We start from the raw sequence: 20,558 nt of genomic DNA, 5'->3' as shown, positions 1-20,558 counted from the left end.
GGAAATGCGTGATGTATCAGTCTTTCTCCCATGCCGATGCAGCAGAGAACCATGCTGGATATGCATGGAAAGTGAAGTATCAGGCACATTTGGTTTGGGGTAGTAACCGCCGTAACAAGCCAGCTACTCCCCCGCGTTTTGAGTGCGAACCCTTTTTCTTCTCCCTTGCCGTTGTAGCAGAGAGCTCTGCTGGATGTGTGAAGTATCAGTTATTCTTCTCCCCTGTCATTGAAGCAGAGAGCTATGCTGTATATGCATTGAAAGTGAAGTATCAGGCATATTTGGTTTGGGGTAGTAACCGCCGTAACAAGCCAGCTACTCCCCTCTTTGTGAGTGCAAATCCTTTTTTCCATTACCTCTTGCTGTTGAAGCTTAGAGCGATGTAGGAGTCACAGTAAGCATGTGTATGTTTATTTAATAAGGGTATTGTGTCAATAGCCATCATTCTGGCGAGTCACCCACTCTTCATTGGCGGCCTCTTGACTTTATGGATCCGCAGTGTTTATCCCACGCCCCTTTGAAGTCTTTCACAGTTCTGGTCTTCACCACTTCCTCCGGAAAGGCATTCCAGGCATCCACCACCCTCTCCGTGAAGAAATACTTCCTGACATTGGTTCTGAATCTTCCTCCCTGGAGCCTCAAATCGTGACCCCTGGTTCTGCTGATTATTTTCCTACGGAAGAGGTTTGTCGTTGTTTTTGGATCATTAAAACCTTTCAAGTATCTGAAAGTCTGTATCAGCAGAACCAGGGGTCACGATTTGAAGCTCCAGGGAGGAAGATTCAGAACCAATGTCAGGAAGTATTTCTTCACGGAGAGGGTGGTGGATACCTGAAATGCCCTTCCGGAGGATGTGGTGAAGACCAGAACTGTGAAGGACTTCAAAGGGGCGTGGGATAAACACTGTGGATCCATAAAATCAAGAGGCCGTCAATAAAGAGTGGGTGGCTCGCCAGAATGACGGCTACTGCCTGGACACAATACCCTTATTCAATAAACATACACATGCTTACTGTGACTCCAACATCGCTCTAAGCTACAACAGCAAGAGGAAATGTGGAAAAAAGGATTCGCACTCACAAAGCGGGGAGTAGCTGGCGTGTTACGGCGGTTACTACCCCAAACTAAATAAGCCTGATACTTCACTTTCAATGCATATCCAGCATAGCTCTCTTCTTCAATGGCAGGGGAGAAGAAAAACTGATACTTCACGCATATCCAGCATAGCTCTCTGCTTCAACGGCAGGGGAGAAGAAAAACTGATACTTCACGCATATCCAGCATAGCTCCCTGCTACAACGGCAGGGGAGAAGAAAAAAGGATTCGCACTCACAAAGCGGGGAGTAGCTGGCTTGTTACGGCGATTACTACCCCAAACCAAATAAGCCTGATACTTCACTTTCAATGCATTTCCAGCATAGCTCTCTGCTTTAACGGCAGGGGAGAAGAAAAACTGATACTTCACGCATATCCAGCATAGCTCCCTGCTTCAACGGCAGGGGAGAAGAAAAACAACCAATAAGGGCTGAATAACATATTCTGGGTAAAACAAATAAGCATGGGTGTAGCTTGCTTATTGCGGCGGTTACTACCCCTACTACCCCTAACTAATCAAGCTAGATATTTCACTTGGATGCAGCTCCATCACTGCTCTCTACATTAATGGTGGGGGTGGAAGGGAAATAGAACCAAAGAGCTAAGAGAAACAGATAAGTATGAAAAAAAATGTGTGAAGCTTGCTGGGCAGACTGGATGGGCCGTTTGGTCTTCTTCTGCCGTCATTTCTATGTTTCTATGTTTCCATATATATGTTATGCTTTCAACTGTATCTCTGTATTTACACATGTTCCTTGTTTCATTGTAAAGTGCCTGCTGCTGACTTATGTTTAATGTGAACCGATGAGATGTTTATGTTTAATTATATACCGATGAGATGTTCCCAACTTATGTTTAATTATATGTTCCCTGACTTATGTTTAATTATATACCGATGAGATGTTCCCAACGTTCATCGGTATATAAAAAACTTCTAAATAAATAAATAAATAAATATTTTAAACCTGTATTATTAGAAAACTGTGCACAAAGCGAGGTACAACCAAATAACATTCCATTAGAACAGACAGGAAAACTACAATTACTTATCAACTGCCACCCACACCATTAGGAAAACATTCATTTGATTTGAAGAAGAATCACAAATATTTGTCATTTATCAGGTCACACAAACTTTCTAATAACTCATTAAATCTATTTTGCCCATTTACTGTTGCTTATCCCTTGAGTCAGTGATCAATCTCATAGTAAAAAACAAATGATGGAAGTTAAAGCCCAAACTGGTCTATCCAGTCTGCCCAGTGGAGATTCCTCTGCTTTGGTAGATGAACATACAATTCCCCACATAAAACACAATACCAACTTCCACTTACTATCTTGTGTTTTTTTCTCTTGACATCACCCCCCCCCCCCCCCCAGTTCCCCATTCCCCACCACTGCCATCCCAGAGCCTCTGCCAGCCTATTAGGTGTGCTAGGCAAAACCTAAAGCCTTGCATGACCCCTTCCAACAATTAAAAACGATGCAGTTACAAAAAGTTTCACGTGGAAAAGGGCATTCAAATTAGGTAAAATATGAATTACAATATTATATTATATTTACATGTCTAATGCTGTATGCAGACCAGAAGACCCTGCAAAAGTATACTTGGAACCCGTATGGTATTAGGACTATTGGAGCATGTGTTGGATGTGTGCTTGGCCATCAGAAAGCCATGAGTAAACCGAATTAAAAATTACAATGTAGTAATTTTCTCAAACCAAAACAGCATTTACTGCCAGCACTCAAACAGAAAAAGTCCAAACTAAGAAAAGAGAAGACTGCAAATTTTACACCAGACCGTAAAACATTAATACGCCTATAGGATAACAGAACAAACTAGATTAATATACAGAAACTAGATGCTAGAAGAATGCCTATGTCAGGGAGTATACGCAAGAAAACCCCAGACTACTTAAAAGGAAAAGATCCAGAGATCTGGTCTGGTCCACCTTAAGTTTCAGGGAATCATGGTCTGGGTGGAGCCTGCTGTGAAGATGTATATCTAGCTGGGCCCAGGAAGGAATAGGAGGCCCCAGGGAATGAAGGAACCTAGAGAAGATCTAGTCTGAGATACTGAAATATTTCCTTGTTTATAAGCTGCAAAGGTATGCAGAGCAGTTTCTTTTTCATTATATACTAATAAAAGTGCATGGAAAACCAGCCAGAGTCTAGCCTGTGTCTATTCTCTGGCCATTCTGACAGCACACAGTGCCACATATGTTGTCAGTTTGGGGATCTCTGAGCTAAGCTTGCACAGCCAGAAACCCACTCCAAACAGAAGAAGAACTTTTTTTTTTCTTTTCTTTCCTGGTTCCTGGGGCCTAGTGATAGCAGCTGCTGGAAGAGGTACTTACAATAGGCCAAGGAGAATAGCTCTGCCTGGAGAGAGGGACTTAATAGTAAATCAGTGCTGAACAGGCAAGGTTTTTTTTTTCTTTTTCCTGTAAGGAGAAGTAAACTTACTGTTTGAGTACTCCAGAACAGCGCAGAGCCCTGTCAGAAACATTTGTGGTACCAGAGGCAGTAGGCTAGCATGGAGAGAGCCTTGCAGGCCCTCACTGAAGGGTAGCAGAAAACCTGGGGTTCAGAGCACAGCCTTTATTGGAGGAGCTAAACTACAACAGAACAAATTAAGTACATTTCTTGTGAGCTGATTGGTAGCATCATATTAGATCTTATGGGGGCACTGAGAGGAGAAGATGACCTTGCCGGTAGCTGAAGAAAATCTGTAAATACTGCTTTGGGAAATTTTAGAACTTAAAAAGTAAACTATTGGGTTATATTCTTTAGTGTGTTTGAGTGTCTGTATTAAATAGCTAGTCAGAAGGTAGACAGAAGCTAGGAATTTAGGTGTTCTGATTTCCCTCCCACCCACCCCTAGCTCATCCTTTGATTTATAGGTAGGAGAAACTGTCGCCTAAAAAACCAATAATAATAATCAGCCGTTTAACTTAAACACAGGATTGCTCCAGGCCTTATAAAAGAGTTTAATCATCCCCTTGTAGGTCCTTACTAGATAAATAATGAACGCATACCTACTCCCATAGCAACCTAAACAACTAGGAACTGAACAAAATTAAGATGAAGGCAGCAGTCCAGCACAAGAGGGGGGCATTCCAGTCTTTTGCATCAAGTGTCACATGTAAGATTTTTTACCCACCAGTGAGAGGTTGTATGTGTGCACCCGGTGCAAAGAGCTCTTCTCTCTCAGAGAACGAGTCCAATCTCTGGAGGCTAGAGTGGAGACCTGGAGGAGCTGAGGCAGATAGAGAGGTATATCCAACACTCTAAACTATTGGAACAGCTGCCTTCACGCTATCAATCTCCTTCTCACGAGCCTCAGCCTGGTTCTCAATTCGTCCAAAACCGAACTTCTGGTCATCTGCCCCAATGATAATAACCCACTAGCCAACACCACAAATATACCATTAGTAAATCAAGTGAGAGACCTTGGAGCCACCCTAGACTCTAGAATGAACATTAAAAAATTCATTAACACCACCACTAAAGAAGGCTTTTATAAACTACAGGTCCTAAAATAGTTAAGACCTCTCCTACACTTCCATGACTACCGCTCTGTCCTTCAAGCCATACTATTCTCAAAGATTGATTATTGCAATGCTCTTCTGCTTGGTCTCCCGGCCTCTTCTACCAAACCTCTTCAGATGCTGCAAAACGCTACAGCCAGGATCCTTACAAACTCTCACCGTATGGACCACATCACACCGATTCTAAAAATACTACACTGGCTACCCATCCACTACAGAATTCTCTTCAAGACACTGACCATCATTCACAAAACCATATATCAGCAATCCTCTCTCCAACTTACCATACCCCTCGAACTACACTCCTCAGCAAGACCAACCAGATCTGCATACAGAGGCTCCCTCCAGGTTCCCCCTAGCAAATCCGCTATACACAACTCCATTGAAAAATGAGCGCTATCAACCGCTGGACCGCATCACTGGAATTCTCTCCCGCCAGATCTACGCCAGGAACCTTGTCATCTCACATTCAGGAAAAAATTGAAAACATGGCTGTTCGCCCAAGCATATCCATGAAGAAGCCTTATAGTAACCCACACGGACCAACACCCCTCGGTTGTGTCCTCTTTCCGCCTCACAAAGGAACTGTTATGCTAAAACTGCTCTCTCATATAACTTGTCAAATCGACTCCACTATGTAAACTGTATATAATTTTACCATGTAAGCAATTGCTCTCTGCTTACCTGCACTGCTCTCCAGTTAGAAATTGTTAATCAATCTCTTTTCTTCTAACGGCCTTGTTCTACATTCCCTGTTGTAATGTAACTTTCGCTTTCTGTGTTAACTGGTTTACCCCCTAGTTTATTGTAAACCGGTATGATAAGATCTGGTCTTGAGCATCGGTATATTAAAAGAACTTAAATAAATAAATAAATAAATAAATATATAGATGAGACTTTCAGGGACATAGTAGCCAAATCCCAACTTCAGTCTGGCAGCCCTGGTGCTGTCTTGGAGAAGGAAGGTCTCCTGGTCAGAGAGCATCAACCTGATTCTGTAGCAAGGATGCATTGTCCTCTTGCACAGAGGATGTGTCTCCCAGGGCATCTGCTTATGACAGAAGGGTTAGGTTGGCTATCATAGTTGGTGATTCAATTATTAGAAATATAGATAGCTGTGTGGCTGGTGGGCCTGAGGATCACCTGGAAACATGCCTACCTGGCGTGAAGGTGGCGGACCTCACGCTTCATCTAGATAGGATTTTAGACAGTGCTGGGAAGGAACCGGATGTTGTGGTACATGTGGGCATCAATGACATAGGAAAATGTGGGAGGGAAGATCTGGAAGCCAAATTTAGGCTTTTAGTTAAAAGCTGAAAACCAGAAATTCCAGGGTAGCGTTCTCTGAAATGCTCCCTGTTCCACGCACAGGTCCCCAGAGGCAGGCAGAGTTCTGGAGTCTCAATGCATGGATGAGACAATGGTGCAAAGAAGGATTCAGTTTCATAAGGACCTGGGGAACCATTTGGGGAAGGGGGAATCTTTTCTGAAGGGATGGGCTCCACTTTGACCAGGATGGAACCAGGCTACTGGCGCTAACCTTTATAAAGGAGATAGAGCAGCTTTTAAGCTAGAATAAAGGAGAAAGCTGACAGTTGCTCAGCAGTGTATGGTTCAGAGGGAGGTATCTTCAAAGGATACTAATGAAGCATTAGAGTTAGGGTATCCCAAAAGAGAGTTTCAAATAATAAAAAAAAGTAGTCCATGTGCCTATAAGTGAAGAATCACCTGAGCTAAAAGATTCCAAGTTATCCCTGACAACTGAAAAGAAGAATATTAATACAAAACACACTTTGAAATGGTTGTATGCTAATGCCAGAAGCCTAAGAAGTAAGATGGGAGAGTTGGGGGGGGGGTCACATGATGTGGTGGACTTGAGCAGACGCAAAGCTTGGCGCTCCAGGGACCACCTCCCTTTATTCCTTAAAGTACCTTTTTTCTCCCCATGATTTTGCTATGATCCTGGTGGCATTCGGTGTGCGAAATTGTGAGCTGTTGCGTGGACTCTGGGGCTGAGATTATTAAAAGGTAATGTCAGTATGTACGCTGGATAAATTGAAGGAGGCCAAATTTGTGTCTACAAAAGTAGCTGACACTCTAGATTCAGGTGACCCAAAAGACTTGGACTTGGCTTTGGTAACAAAGCTAACAGACACAGTTGTGAAAGCCCTGGCAGATAAGTTTACTCCCATTTCAGCTCAACTTGAAGAGGTTAAATCCTCTTACTGAAACTGGACCACAACTGGATCATGCTGAAGGGCATATCGCCCAAGTGGAAGACAACACTTTGAAACTAGAAAGTCAGGTGCATGCGCTTGAAAAATCCATGGCGGAGAAAGAGGATAAAATCGACGATCTTGAAAATCATACACGCTGAACTGATCTCCACTTCATGGGGATTGCTGAAGAAGATCCAGGCCTGGATGTTTCTAAACTTTTGGAACACTGGTAGTTATTGCCACAACTGGACCTAGCGAATTTACAGGGCAAAATTATTTTTGAACGAGTGCACCAGATCGAGCCTAAAATGGCAGGGCGCACAAGACCGAGGATATCATAGCCAAGCTCTCTCAGTTCCTATACAAAGGTATAATTTATTTTGCAGGCATTTTATAAAAAGAAAGCTCTGTTATATCAAAACCAAAAGGTCCTTATTTTCCAGGACTTTTATAATGGAGTCATGCTAAAACGCTGAGAATTTTCTGTTACTTGCTTCAGTCTTCCACAGCACAATATTCGATTTTCACTACAATACCCAGCACATTTGTGTGTGTGACATCAAGGCAAAAGATTTGATTTCCAGGTGGCTGAGGAAGTGAAAAAAAAATTGTGGCAAACTTAATTAAGGAACCAGAGTGAGCTGTTTTATTTTTTCTCTCTCATATTTTTTTTTTAATTCTTTTTCTTCTAATGACGGTATGGCCTCCGTGTTTGTTGACTTTTTGACTTATACTGGTCTTGCATGCCAGCAATTTCTCATTCACTGCAGACTTCTCAGTCATTCACATTTTCTTCTTTCTGTAACAAGCAGTTTTATATGTGTGACTGCTAGGGTTTCCCCCATTGATTCCCATATATCTAGAGCAAATAAAGCATTTTAGAGAATATGTAAATGAGATTGTCTTGTAATGAAAGTGTGAACAAGATTTTTGGCTTCTTACCCTTAGTTTATATTGACTCACTGAGTTTTTCTCTGCCTATTTCTATAAGGGACCAACATCACCAAAACAAATTTGCATGTCTGAAAATGCATAATGAGGTTCATGCATATTGTAATGAGCCTAATAATGTATTCTGCATCTCAGAGCTCATCTGGCTCTGAGTGCTTCATTAAATGTCTCTTAGGGGCCAATTTGCTGCTGTTCAGTTTCAAATCTGAATTGTTTTTTTATGTTTTGCCCAGTCCTCCCAATTTGCAATTCACCATGGTCTAAATGGATGAATTCATTCCATAATGATCAGACAAACTAAAGTAGTAATGTGAATTAATGCAGGCATAAAAATTAAGAAAATATACATACATGATGAAAATTAATTCTGAAAATTGATTCGTGAATTACTACACACCTATCATAAATGAGGCAGAATTATTTTCTGGAATCTGAAAAATATAGGCAAAAGTTTATCAACCAAAAGATAATATGGGCACGTCTGAGTTTTTAGTATTTGTGTTGGTTAACTTTAGTATCGGTAATATATGCTCCCAAAGTTTGGTACCGGTAAGTAATCTGGCTGCTGCATGCATGCTGTACATGCTGCAAACCCCACAAGCAAATTATTACAATAATCCACATGACCAGGGGAATTAGCTCAAGTGGTAGTGTTCAGCATGCAAGAGGTAGCAGGATCAATGCCCACATTCTCCACATTACTTTTCCAATAAACAATATGGGGCAGATTTTCAAAGGGTTACGCGCGTAACATATGCGCGTAACCCTGAAAACCTGCCCCTGTGTGTGCCGAGCCCCAGGACGCGCATATGTCCTGGGGTTTGCAAAAAGGGGCTCCCTGTGACAAAGTGAGGGCAAAGGCAATCGACTCGAATGCACACCCCTATTATTTTATAGCCGTCTTTTCTCCAGGCTGAAGAGTCCTAATCTCTTTAGCCTTTCCTCATAGGGGAATCATACCATTCCCTTTATCATTTGGTCACCCTTCTATGTACCTTTTCTAATTCTGCTATACCTTTTATGAGATAAGATGACCAGAACTGCAAACAAGATTCTAGATGAGATCGCACACAGAGGCATTATGATAATCTCTGTTTTATTCTCTATTCTTTTCCTAGCATTCTATTTGCTTTCTTGGGTGCTGCTGACACTGAGCATAAAATTTCAAGGATGATGCCTAGTAGAGATGTGAATCGTGTGCCCGATCGTTTTAACGATCAGGTTCGGATGGTGGGAGAAAAAAATTGGATCGTTAGAGATGTGAATTGGAATCGGTTCCGATTCCAATTCACATTGTTAATTTTTTAGTGAGGCCTGAGCAGATAAAAAAAACCCCACTCCGACCCTTTACAAATTCTCCCACCCTCCCGAACCCCCCCCCAAAAATGTTAAATTACCTGGTGGTCCAGTGGGGGGGGGGGGGGGGGGGGCCGGCACGATCTCCCGCTCTCGGGCCATAGGCGCCATTTTGGCTACCACTGATAAAAATGGTGCCAATGGCCCGATAAAAAAAAAAAGCAATGCTCCTACCATGTGACAGGGTCTGACCAATGGCACCGGTAGCCCCTGTGACATAGTAGGTCAAAGGCTATCGGCGCCATTTTGAATACCGGCAGCCAAGGGTGTGAGTGCAGGAGATGGCTCCCGGACCCCTCGCTGGACCACCAGGGAGTTTTGGTAAGCCTTGGGGGGGTCAGGAGGGTGGGGGGTTGTAGTTAATTTAATTTTAGCCGGGAAACGAATAAGAATTAACGTATTAACGTATCGGGGGCCCCCCTTGCCGAATGCAACGTATCTGCCCCCTGACGAATACGAATCCCGAATGCAACTTATGGCGTCCCTCTGCACATCCCTATAAAATAATGAGTGGAGTGGAATGAGTAAATGTTAATCAGTTGTTTAGTCTTTCAAAAAGTACAAAGACCAGGGAACACACAATTACGTTACTAGGTGATACATTTAAAACTAATAAGAGAACATTTTTTTTCTCATTGCATAAGTAACCTCTGGAATTCGTTGCTAGATGATATGGTGAAAGCTATTAGTATAGCTGTTATTAAAAATAAGTTTATACAAGTTCCTGGAGGAAAAGTCCATACACAATTATTAAGATGGACTTGGGGAACTCCACTGCTTATCGCTGGGATAAGCTGCTTGGAATCTATCTACCCCTTGGGATCCTAAACTGGTCACTGTTGGAAACAGGATTCTGGGCTTGAAGGACCATTGGTCTGATCCAGCATGGCAAGTCTTATGTTCTAATGACTATATATCAGTACCTGTAACACAGATCAAATAAATCCATTGTTAATAAAAACTTCAAAGGTCTCCAAAGCTTAATCTTATAAAAAGCAATCTTGTCCACATTTTTAATGTGAGCCTGAAAAGTCAGACATAAGTCCAAAATTACCCCACGATCTCTAGCTTCTGAAATTATTGGCATAGATACTCCATTATATATAATATATGTCTGATTCTGTATTGGGAAATCCTTTCCCATCCATAGCAGTGTGATCTTCTTTAGAGTGAGCACCAAACAGTTACAGCAGTTAGTGTAACTGGGTTTGAAAAAGGTTTGGATAAGTTCCTAGAAGAAAAATCCATAAACTACTATTACGGTGATTAATAAGCAATAGTAGCTTGTGCTTTATCTAATGTTTGGGTACTTGCCAGGTACTTGTGACCTGGCTTGGCCACTGTTGGAAACAGGATACTGGGCTTGATGGACCCTTGGCCTGACCCAGTATGGCGTATCTTATGTTCTTATTTAAGCATCCACATAATATCTCTAAACATTTATGAAAAACACCCAGAGGAAAAGAACCATCGTCCTAGATATTTCCAACATGCATGAGTGCAGGGGCCTTGTTTCACAATACTGGCTACAGAAAATAAAATAAGAGTACGGTTTTGACCATGGCAGCTTAAGAACCTGAGGACTTGGAAAAGAAGTTGTCCAGTCTTCAGGGCAGAAAAGCAGGTCCAAGGACTGACCAGCTTTATGCATTGGTGATCTTATTAACTGGCTGAAACCAGCAGCCATCATAATAGAGAGCATTTCTCTAGCATATGATGATGTTACTTCTCCTGCATGAACATTAAAGTCTCCAATGACAAATAGTCTTTTAAATTGCAGTTGCAAAGCATCCAACAAATCCCCTAATTTTATTATATCATTCATCCTAGATCCCAGAGGGCAATAAACTAGACAAATGGTCCAGAATAAAATGGAAGCCTCAACAGGTGCAAACAAATCAACATCAATTCTCGAGGACTGTAAATTTTCCCTGTAAATAATCAATACATCCCCTCCTCAATCAGAAAGGCAGGCTTGTTCTAGGTATGAATACCCAGATGGACAAATCTGATTCAAACAAGCATTATCAACAACTTATATTGTTCAATAATGTCCAAAAGATAAACGTCCTTATTCCTCCTGGATCTTGCATTTAGATAACCTACTTGCAAACTCTCCGATAATATAGAGGTTTTAATATTGCTCTGCAAACTTGGTATATGTGTCATAACGCTATTCCTAGTCAGAAACATATTTCTAGCTCTTTTAATCCTAAGGCCTCCATACCTACCCTGCCCTAAAATCATAGTAATGGCATTTGACATAATTAAAACCAGAATACCCCCGCGTACCCTATGAAAGGAAGTACAAATCTTTTGAGTCCAAAACCCATTTCAGTGCCCCATTCAGTGGTTCACTAAGGGGCACGCGAAGGAGCAGGCTCGCCTCCTTTATGCAAGGCTTCGGTTGCAGGTAGCGATGACATCATGTGACCAGGCAGAAGCGCTGATGGCAAAGACGGCAGACAATAGCGGCACAAAAATAAAGTGCACAGTACAGAGGCACTGTGGCAGCAGAAGGTACAGCAGATGCACAAGTGGTCAGCCACTTCCAAGCAGGTTACTTTCAGGTCCTGCAGGGGTTTCCACGTCCTCAAAGGGCTTGCGATGTAAAAGCTTGATTTTAAAAGCCCCTATGCACACCAAAGCCGGTGTGCGCCGCGCGGGTTTTAAGAAACGCCCGGGTTCGTGCCTATCTCCCGGTATGCGCACAAAACAAATAGGCAAAAAAGGGAATGGGGGTGGGGCGTTCTGAGTCTGGAACCTGAAGTACGTGTGGAAGTATTTATGAGCACAAGGGCTCACTAGGGTCCCCTACTGCGAAACGTTTCTTCTGCTATGGATGGCGCATACGTTTTAAAATGAAAAAAACAGAGGTAGTCAGCGGGGTTTGAAGGATCAGTGCTAATAGGGCAAAAAGGATGCTATCTAGCTAGGGGGGTTAGCTAGTCCTATCCTTTACCAGGGCAAACTGGGAACGAACTGGGGAGACGGGTATTTGCGTTGCCACTTTGGTGGCAGCAGAGGCGTCATTTGTACGCACATGTGCCCATCTATATAAAATTGTGCATACAGCCATATATGCGCATATGTTATAAAATGGCCGCGTCCATTTGCATGAGCCGGCATCTGTGCATTCATGTACGCCTGTGGAATTGTTTAAATGTTACCGTCTAAGAGCCTTATTTACTAAGGGTTTTTATTCCCACAGAAATGTAATGGCCTTAAGTTTTTATCTGAGACAATGGAGGATGAAGAGACTTGCTCAAGGTGACAAGGAATGGCTTCCCTGACTTCTCTAGTTTACAGCTTGCTGTTCTAACCATCAGGCTACTCCTTCACTTAAAGAACCAACAAAAAAAACCTATTGCAGTACATGAGTTTTCTAGTCGTACAGTTCCCAAATAAGATGCTACAGTCCTGGAAAAGAAGAGTAGTTATTTTTCATGGATTTAAGAAAATTATAGATGGAGTGGTCTATTTTCAGCCAATATCTGGCCAAAGGTTCCTGGATAAACCTACCATTTAATGTAGTGGGGATATTCAGCAGCACAAATGAATATAACTGGCTATCTTAAAGGTTGCAGAATAAGTTATCAGGTTAATTCTGATAATGTCTGTTATGATTTTCCTGATTGCATTTCTTTTGTTTTTCTTGGTTACTGGTGATTTTTGAGTGAATTTATTAAAGTTTGTTGAGTGGCTGAATAATATTCCTATCGATATTTGATATTTTGTTATGTATAAGCAGGGGCAGATGGGCCTATTGGGGGATCGGGCATCCCCTGGTGGGCTGGTTGCTCCAATCACTTGATTTTTGCAGCTTCCTGTCCTGAAGAAAAACCTGTGAGGCCGTGGCAGAACACATCCTGCCGTGACCTGATGAGAGGCCCTGCACGGCTGCGGCCTGAAGAGAGGCCTTGTATGGCCGCAGCCCAAAATAGGCCTGCACGTCCACGGCCCGAAGAGCGACCTGCATGGTTGTGTCCCAAAGAGAGGCCCTGTGTGGCCCTGGCCTGAAGAGAGGCCTGTGCAGTCACAGCCGCAGCTGAGACCCTCCCCCTATGTATTAGTATACATATATATTCAGTGCTTGAACTTATTCAAAACATAACCATGAACTAACATAATAAATCTAAAATATACAAACCAATGGATAGACATACTCTACTATATGGAAACACACGATTACTATAATTGCTTACTTACCTTCCATTGTTAAAAGAATATAAACATCATCTCCTTTGATAAAGTCTCTGCTTCGAAGCCTTTCATGGGTTATATAGGCACTAGTTCCTTTTCCTGGGCCTCGGTATGTTCCATTAACTGAGTCGCCTACTTTATTTGGTCTGTCCCAGAAAAATGCTCCATCTAAAAACATAAACCATGTCTATTATTTCCATGAAGCTCTTCTCTATTGAGATTTGCAAGAATGTGCGTTCATTTATGAAGAGATATGATCCATTAGTCTTTATTCAGTACAATGAATACAAATAGTTCAATTCAAATTATTATGCTGTATCATATCAGTTACACAAACAGGGTTTACATATCAGAAAAGTCAGCCTTGACCAAAATAGTTACTTGTTTTTGTTTTTTGTAAAGTTATATTAAAAATCTGAATTGAAACTAATCATTCCAAATGATCGAATACATCTTAAAATGTAGAAGATGACAAATTAATAAACTTTCTCATCTGAAAATATAGAGGCCAATGTATTAAAGGACTATAGGGACAAGAAGTTTGCAAAGGCAGCTATGTGCATTAAAATCACTAGTAATGCATGTTAAATTTACACTATTTACAATTTTAACATATATAATTTAGCTGCTTGTTTTGTAAATAGCTCAGTTTTGCAGTTTTACACACACAAAATGTTGTGAAAATTCTAAGAAAATGACTGACTGATAGAAAATTATGCAAAGCAGCTTATTAGCTATCAATGCACAGCTAAACTACATGCAATAAAGGCTTCACAAATGCAATGTCATAAAAACTGTACACCTGATTGAGATGTAATTTTGTTTTTGAGAAAGCAGAGTTGCTTACCCATAACAGGTTTTCTCTGAGGACAGCATGATATTAGTCCTCACACATGGGTGACATCATTGGGATAGAAACCTGGTCTGGAATTTTGATCTCAAAGATTCTAGAACTTTCAAACATGCCCTACTGAGCATGTGCAGCTGTAGTCATCATCCTGTCCCCTAGGCAGAGACCCTCAGTCCATGATATAGCTCATACATGGAGAAACCAAGTCCCAGGGGAGATGGGTGGGTTTTGTGAGGACTGTGGGTTTTGCTGTTCTTGGAGAACATCTGTTACAGGTAAGCAACTCTGCTTTCTCCAAGGACAAGCAGAATGGTAGTCCTCACACATGGATGATTTCCAAGCTATAGGTTATCCAAGAGGTCAAAGCGGGAAACCACACTGTGCTGAAAGCACCACCTCTCTCCCTTTTGCCTGTGAGACAGTCGACCCAGAAAGGGGTCTAGGCGGGAAAAGAGTTGGGTTCTACAAAGAGAAAATCATAGAACAGACTGAGATACAAAACCCCAATGCATAGCAGAGGTGCCCAAGGCAGGGAAGTGATTGAAGTACCAGCAAGAAACATACTCCGCATCATGGAAAACATTACAAGCAGGGTTTTGGATCAGTAAATCCTGACAACGACAGTAGGTCTAAAATCTCCTGGATACAGGAAGATGTAAACAAGAGAAGGGCTCATAGTTTCCTTCGTTGTTACAAGACAACAAAAAAACCAGCTGAGGCCTGAGAGCTCCCCAGAAAGAAACTGTGGTCCACTGGCATCTGAAGAATAGACTGCATCTGCAGAAGTGTGCTCCATGTTTGGCAGATAGACACAATGGGCAGAAAAACCCAAGCAACACTTGGAAAAATAATCAGCAACAATGGCAGAATCTGTGACAGTCTGGAGCAAAAGCACCAGACATAGCTGACCATGCAGGACAGCATTAAGAGTTTCAGGGGATGAAAGGCAATCCCTGAATGGGATTGCAGGCCCAAACATCCAAGTAGGGAGATAAGCTAGGCCTAAAACTCACCACATTGCACCCTGTCAAGGGAAGGGCTATCCATCCTGTCTACAGAATAGTTCAGGTGAGCAGGAAGGCACTTTGGACAACCTAGTGAAATAAGAAAAGATAAAGGCAGTACTGGCCAGAACTTGGCAAACATATAGGGAAAAGTAGTGTATCTTTCCCTGCAGGTATACACTAAAATATACCATGAATGCTCTAGCTTTTTCTCCCATCCCCTCGATATACCAACTGGAAGTTGGAAGGAGCAAAGAACACAAGGAGGCACACCGCTGGACTGCAGGGGTAAGAATAAGCCACTAGGTTGTAAATCACAACCCCAAGTGACTAACTCACTGCTGATTCTAGTAGGGCGTTACCCACCAAGATAGAGCCCTCAGCGTGCTTAAAACAGCTGAAACTGAGAGCAAATCCACCAGGGAAGAAATTGAGAAATGCTCCACCAAGAAACAGAAAGCTGGGGTGCCACAAGTGCAGACCCCTGCCGAACAGGATTTCTTCACCGGCCTGAAAACCCTAAGGGTACCAGGGCAGGGTCAGTGTGATCTTGGAAGAGATTGCCATGTTCCTGGCTTAGATATTAATATCTCAGCCATGATTACATATACATCCCCCAAGGAAGCACATAGTCCAGTAAATGGAACAATTGTTCATGAACCAGGACTCCCTTGTCCGCAGACAGTGTTATCTCTAAAATGGGAAAGTACCGCTTGCAAGCCACTGCAACCAAAGAGTAGCATCTCTGTTGTGGGGTCCCTCATCCCCAACTCCCCATGGATATGGCAATAGGTTGAAAGGCATAGTTGCCAATTAGATGGATTAGAACCCTCCTCACTGAGGGTAGGGTCCCTGAGGCAGGAATGACTGGCAATAGTGGTCCTCATCAAAAAATGCCCATTGATCTCAGCAGGTATCAAAGGTGACTCCTGAATGGGAGAAGCCCTTAATCTTCACTGGAGTCTTTCACAAGGGAGTCATTCTCTGGAATGGCTCCCTTGTGAAATAGACCTGCCTTGCCTTAGGACGACCTAAGGAGAGCACTACTGCTCGACCAGTTCTTGGAGCCCACGATCCGCAGGAATATGTTATTTTCCCGCGGCCACACAATCCCAAAAACGGAAACAATTGGTCACCCGATGCACATCTCTAGTGGTAGATGGATGTTCTATGGCATTGCCCCCTCCAGTACCTGATAAAACTCCAAGAGACTGGACACAACCCTTGAAATTGTGTCAGGAATGGCTGACTGCTGTTTCCCTCATGGAAAGCAGCAGTGAATTCCATAGTGACCAACTGTGCCCATGGTGCTCTGCAGTCATGTCCTGAATCAATGAACTGGCGGCAACCAAGGATGCCAGGGGCACCTGCAGGCAGAGGCTCTGTAGACCCAACAAGGCCCTGACATGTCTCATGGTGCCCAAAGGAACTGATGACTGCCAGTGCCATCGATGGTTCCCCTCGGCTCCCCTATCCATCTGAGGGCATTGATGCTGTGAGCTCGATGGTGTCCTTCACCAGCGGCTATGGCTGATGATAGCCTTGCTAGCACTTATTTTCACCAATGGTGCACTAATCCAGGTGGGGCTTCCAATGCCCCCCCCCCCCCCCCCCCCGATCCCAGCAGCTTAGGCACCCAAGATCATCAGTATTCATGGTGCCCGATAGTCGTGGGAACAGCAGGATGCCCCTTCAGTGCCCCATCAGGATACTGCAAGGAGCCTGGAGAGCACCAGACTACTGTGCGTGGATGCCTCGACATCCTGGGGTGCCATGAGTGGATGGCAACCTCAGTGTTCGATCCATCCAAGGCCGAAATCCTTGTCACCTGAGGGCTACAGTGGCACTCGTGATCAATGGCCTCGACAACCAGGATGCTCAATGGTGATTCCATTGCATTATTAATGGTGTTTGTCCTTTTTAAGATCGGCAACAAATGGCATCGGTGGTCAACACACCTAATGGTCTCCATGGTGGCCCTACACCTCAATGGCATCAAGGGCATTGATGATATCAAGGCAGCTCTGCACCATGATGGCATCGAGGCCACACACTGCAATAGCCTCAAGGTTGGCCATGGCATTGAGGGCTGCTGCAGCACTGAAGTCACGTATCTTGACAGCATCGAGGGTGGCCACGCACACACCTCAATGGGATTGAGACCTAGCTGTCCTGAGTTGAGAGAGACAGTCGGTACTCCCCTGGATAAGAGAATATTTGCCTATGGCATCCAGTAGAACATAATCATGATATTTCCCCTGATAAAGGCTTTTTATCCAAACATTGGCCCATGTCAGGTGAAATCATTGAGCTGTTGAGCCATTTAAGCAATTTTGCACTGGGTGGAAGTGGTGAACATCTGATTCGGCTAAGTATTCTTTTTTAATCACATGAAAAATTTTAAAAATTAAATTATAAAGTAGATGCCATATGTGTTGGTAAAAAAGAAGATTATGTATTTTTCAAATAAATTTAATGGAAAAGTTTAAAGCTAATAAGGAAACAGTAAATGATTAAAGTAACAGTGCTTAAAAGGCTGATACTGCCTGGGGCCCATTGCGGGCGAGAGACAGTGGATTAAAACCATGAGCACGGTCTTCTGATACTGTCTTCCTTAACTTAAATAATGTTTGGTAAAGGATTTTGTGATATTCAGATCTGAATAGATTTTTGCCCTCTCGTATGGTGGTTTTGTGGATATTTCATTTGAGAGGAAGTTGCTTCTGTTTTTGCACCAAAGAATCTATGGCATCGAGGGCTCCTATCCATGGAGACTGGTTCCCTGAATGTGGGGAGAATGAGGTCTCTCCCCCCTCCCACCCCAGAGCAAAGAGAGGAAGGTGTGGTCCTTTATCTCTTCACTGTCTGAACCTCCTTTGATGCCAATTGATCGGTGAAATGACATGGAACTCCTGCCTGGGTAGAACTCAGGCGAGTCCCCAGGCTCAGCGGCCTACATGGATCACCCACGGACTGCATTCAGTCAGTCCTGCCAGCACCTGACAAAGGTATAAAAACAGACAGAGCAAAGAGAGGACACAGATACTAAACTGCAAGTGCAATATTTATTTAATTAGGGATAGTAATAGACTCTGCCAGTCTGCACAGTGACTAAGGCCCACCATGCAACCGGCAGACAGTGAAAAGAAGAGGAAAAAGGAAAATAAAATAAAAGTACCATAAGGGAAAGGAAAGAAAAACAGCTACAGTTCTAGAAAAAAATCACTTACAGAAACTGTGAGGAGAGAGCAAAGCTGAATACTGTGACATACACAGTTCCCACAACCACATGGCTCTGCGAAAAAAAAGAGAACGAGGTACTCTTCCTAGGGTGCAGGGTGATGATTACATCTCCACATGTTCAGTACAGCATGTTTGAAAGTTCTAGAATCTTTGAGATCAAAATTCCAGACTGGGGCTCCATCCGATGATGTCACCCGTATGTGAGGACTATCATCCTGCTTGTCCTTGGAGAAATTGTGTTATACTCTGTGAGGTGTAGTTAAAGATTCTGCAAAATACAAATGCTGTTTAGCTACTGAGCGGATTTGCATACAAATCCCAGTAGCAAAATAGTAAGCACTATTTACTGAAGTGTGCAAGGACTTTTGTGCACTTTAATAAATTGCCATCAAAATCAAAATCTGAAGAATTCTAAGGAGATGTATATAATCCCTGGTGGGATGAAAAAGTATATACGATGTATGGCATACTCCTCTTATAAAAGTATTCATGGCAACTGATAGAGGTTCTTATAATGCTTTCTGAGCTTATATAATCTGGGTGCTTTTATAATTTGTATAAGTAGATTTCAGAATTTATTTATTTATTTGTTTAAAATCTTTTCTGTACCATCATTAAGATAGATACAGTCACAACAGTTTACAGTAAGGCTCACAAAGGTTTACAGTAAAGCCACAAATTGTATATAATCAAATTGTTTGAAGCCACATATCAAACAATTACAAACACATAGATTAAGAAATGGTATGTGCATACAGGAATAAAAAAATAATACATTTAGGGGTACATTTTAAAAAACAGCGCGCACACGTACTTTTGTTCGCACAACCGGCGCGAACAAAAGTATGCCGGCGTGCGCAAGGCTGTGCAAAATCGGGAGCCTGCGCGTGCCGAGCCGCACAGCCTGCCTCCGTTCCTTCCGAGGCCGCTCCAAAATCAGAGCAGCCTCGTAGGGAACTTTTTTTGTCTCACCCCCCACCTTTCCCTTCCTTCCCCTATCTAACCCACACTCCCGGTCCTACCTAAATCCCCCCCCCCCATCTTGTTCGATGGAGTTACGCCTGCTGTTGGCCACGCCCTCTGGACACGCTCCCGGACCACAGATACGCCCCCCGGACTGCCCATTTTAGCAAGCCTCGGGACTTACGCGGGTCCCGGGGCTTTGCGCGCACCGGCGGCCTATGCAAAATAGGCTTTAGTATTCCCTTTCTTCCAATGATTGCCAATAGGTCGTGAATAGGGTTTTTATCTAGCCAGGCTAACTGCCCGCACAATAGGGTTTTTATCTAGCCAGGCTAGCTGCCCGCACAAGTTCAAAACTGACAGTGTAAAAGCCAGCTTTGGACTACCTCTCTCACTGTTCAAATGCTGTCTTTAAAAAAGACACAGCTGATGAGTTGCAGGGATTATAATCAGCTGGAAGCAAAGGTGGGAGGAGGTAAGATCGCCGCTGTATGGGTTGCTCTTGCTGCAGTGAACGGAGGAAGAGGTGCAGACACAGCCGCAGTTCTTATTTATTTTTTATTTTAGAAACTTTTATATACCGGTATTTGTGGGGATTTCATACCGGTTCACATAGTAACTGAAAGATTGGAAAATACATTGCAACAGGGGAAAGTAACTGGGCGGGGGGAAGAACAGAAAGGCAGTAGGAAGGATAGGAGAACAAGAAGGTAATAACCAAAACAATTTACAATGAAAGTCTCCTTAATATAAGGAGAGGGTGGTCACCTGAAAGGGGACTACGAGGGGGAGTGGAAGGAGTTATTCTGTGTAGGCATGGTTGAACAGGAGAGTTTTTAATTTCTTTTTGAATTTAAATGCACAGGGTTCAAGTCGCATGTGGACAGGTAGTGTATTCCAGAGAACGGGCCCGGCAATAGAGATGGCACGGTCACGGGTGGAGGAGAGATGAGCCAGTTTCAAGGATTGAACGTGTAGGGTGCCTTTGTTGGTAGATCTGCTGGCTCGGGTGGACAGTGGGGCAGTGAGAGGGAGGTCGAGCCAGTTGGAGTTGTGGGTGTAAATGGACTTGTGAATTATGGTCAAAGTTTTGTAGTGTATACGGGACATTATGGGGAGCCAA

General features: G+C 43.1%; 1 protein-coding gene across 1 annotated transcript in view; it reads right to left on the bottom strand.

Annotated features, from left to right (window-relative positions):
* MEP1B (meprin A subunit beta) overlaps positions 1–20,558 on the bottom strand; it is a 117,958-nt gene that overhangs the window by 24,131 nt on the left and 73,269 nt on the right. The window contains exon 11 of the mRNA XM_029587181.1: positions 13,382–13,543. Within this exon, the coding sequence (XP_029443041.1) occupies positions 13,382–13,543 (162 nt within the window). The remainder of the gene's footprint in view (positions 1–13,381; positions 13,544–20,558) is intronic.

The sequence above is a fragment of the Rhinatrema bivittatum genome, chromosome 2 (genome assembly GCF_901001135.1).
Source record: "Rhinatrema bivittatum chromosome 2, aRhiBiv1.1, whole genome shotgun sequence".
NCBI lineage: Eukaryota > Metazoa > Chordata > Amphibia > Gymnophiona > Rhinatrematidae > Rhinatrema > Rhinatrema bivittatum.
This window is presented reverse-complemented; position numbering and strand designations above follow the sequence as displayed.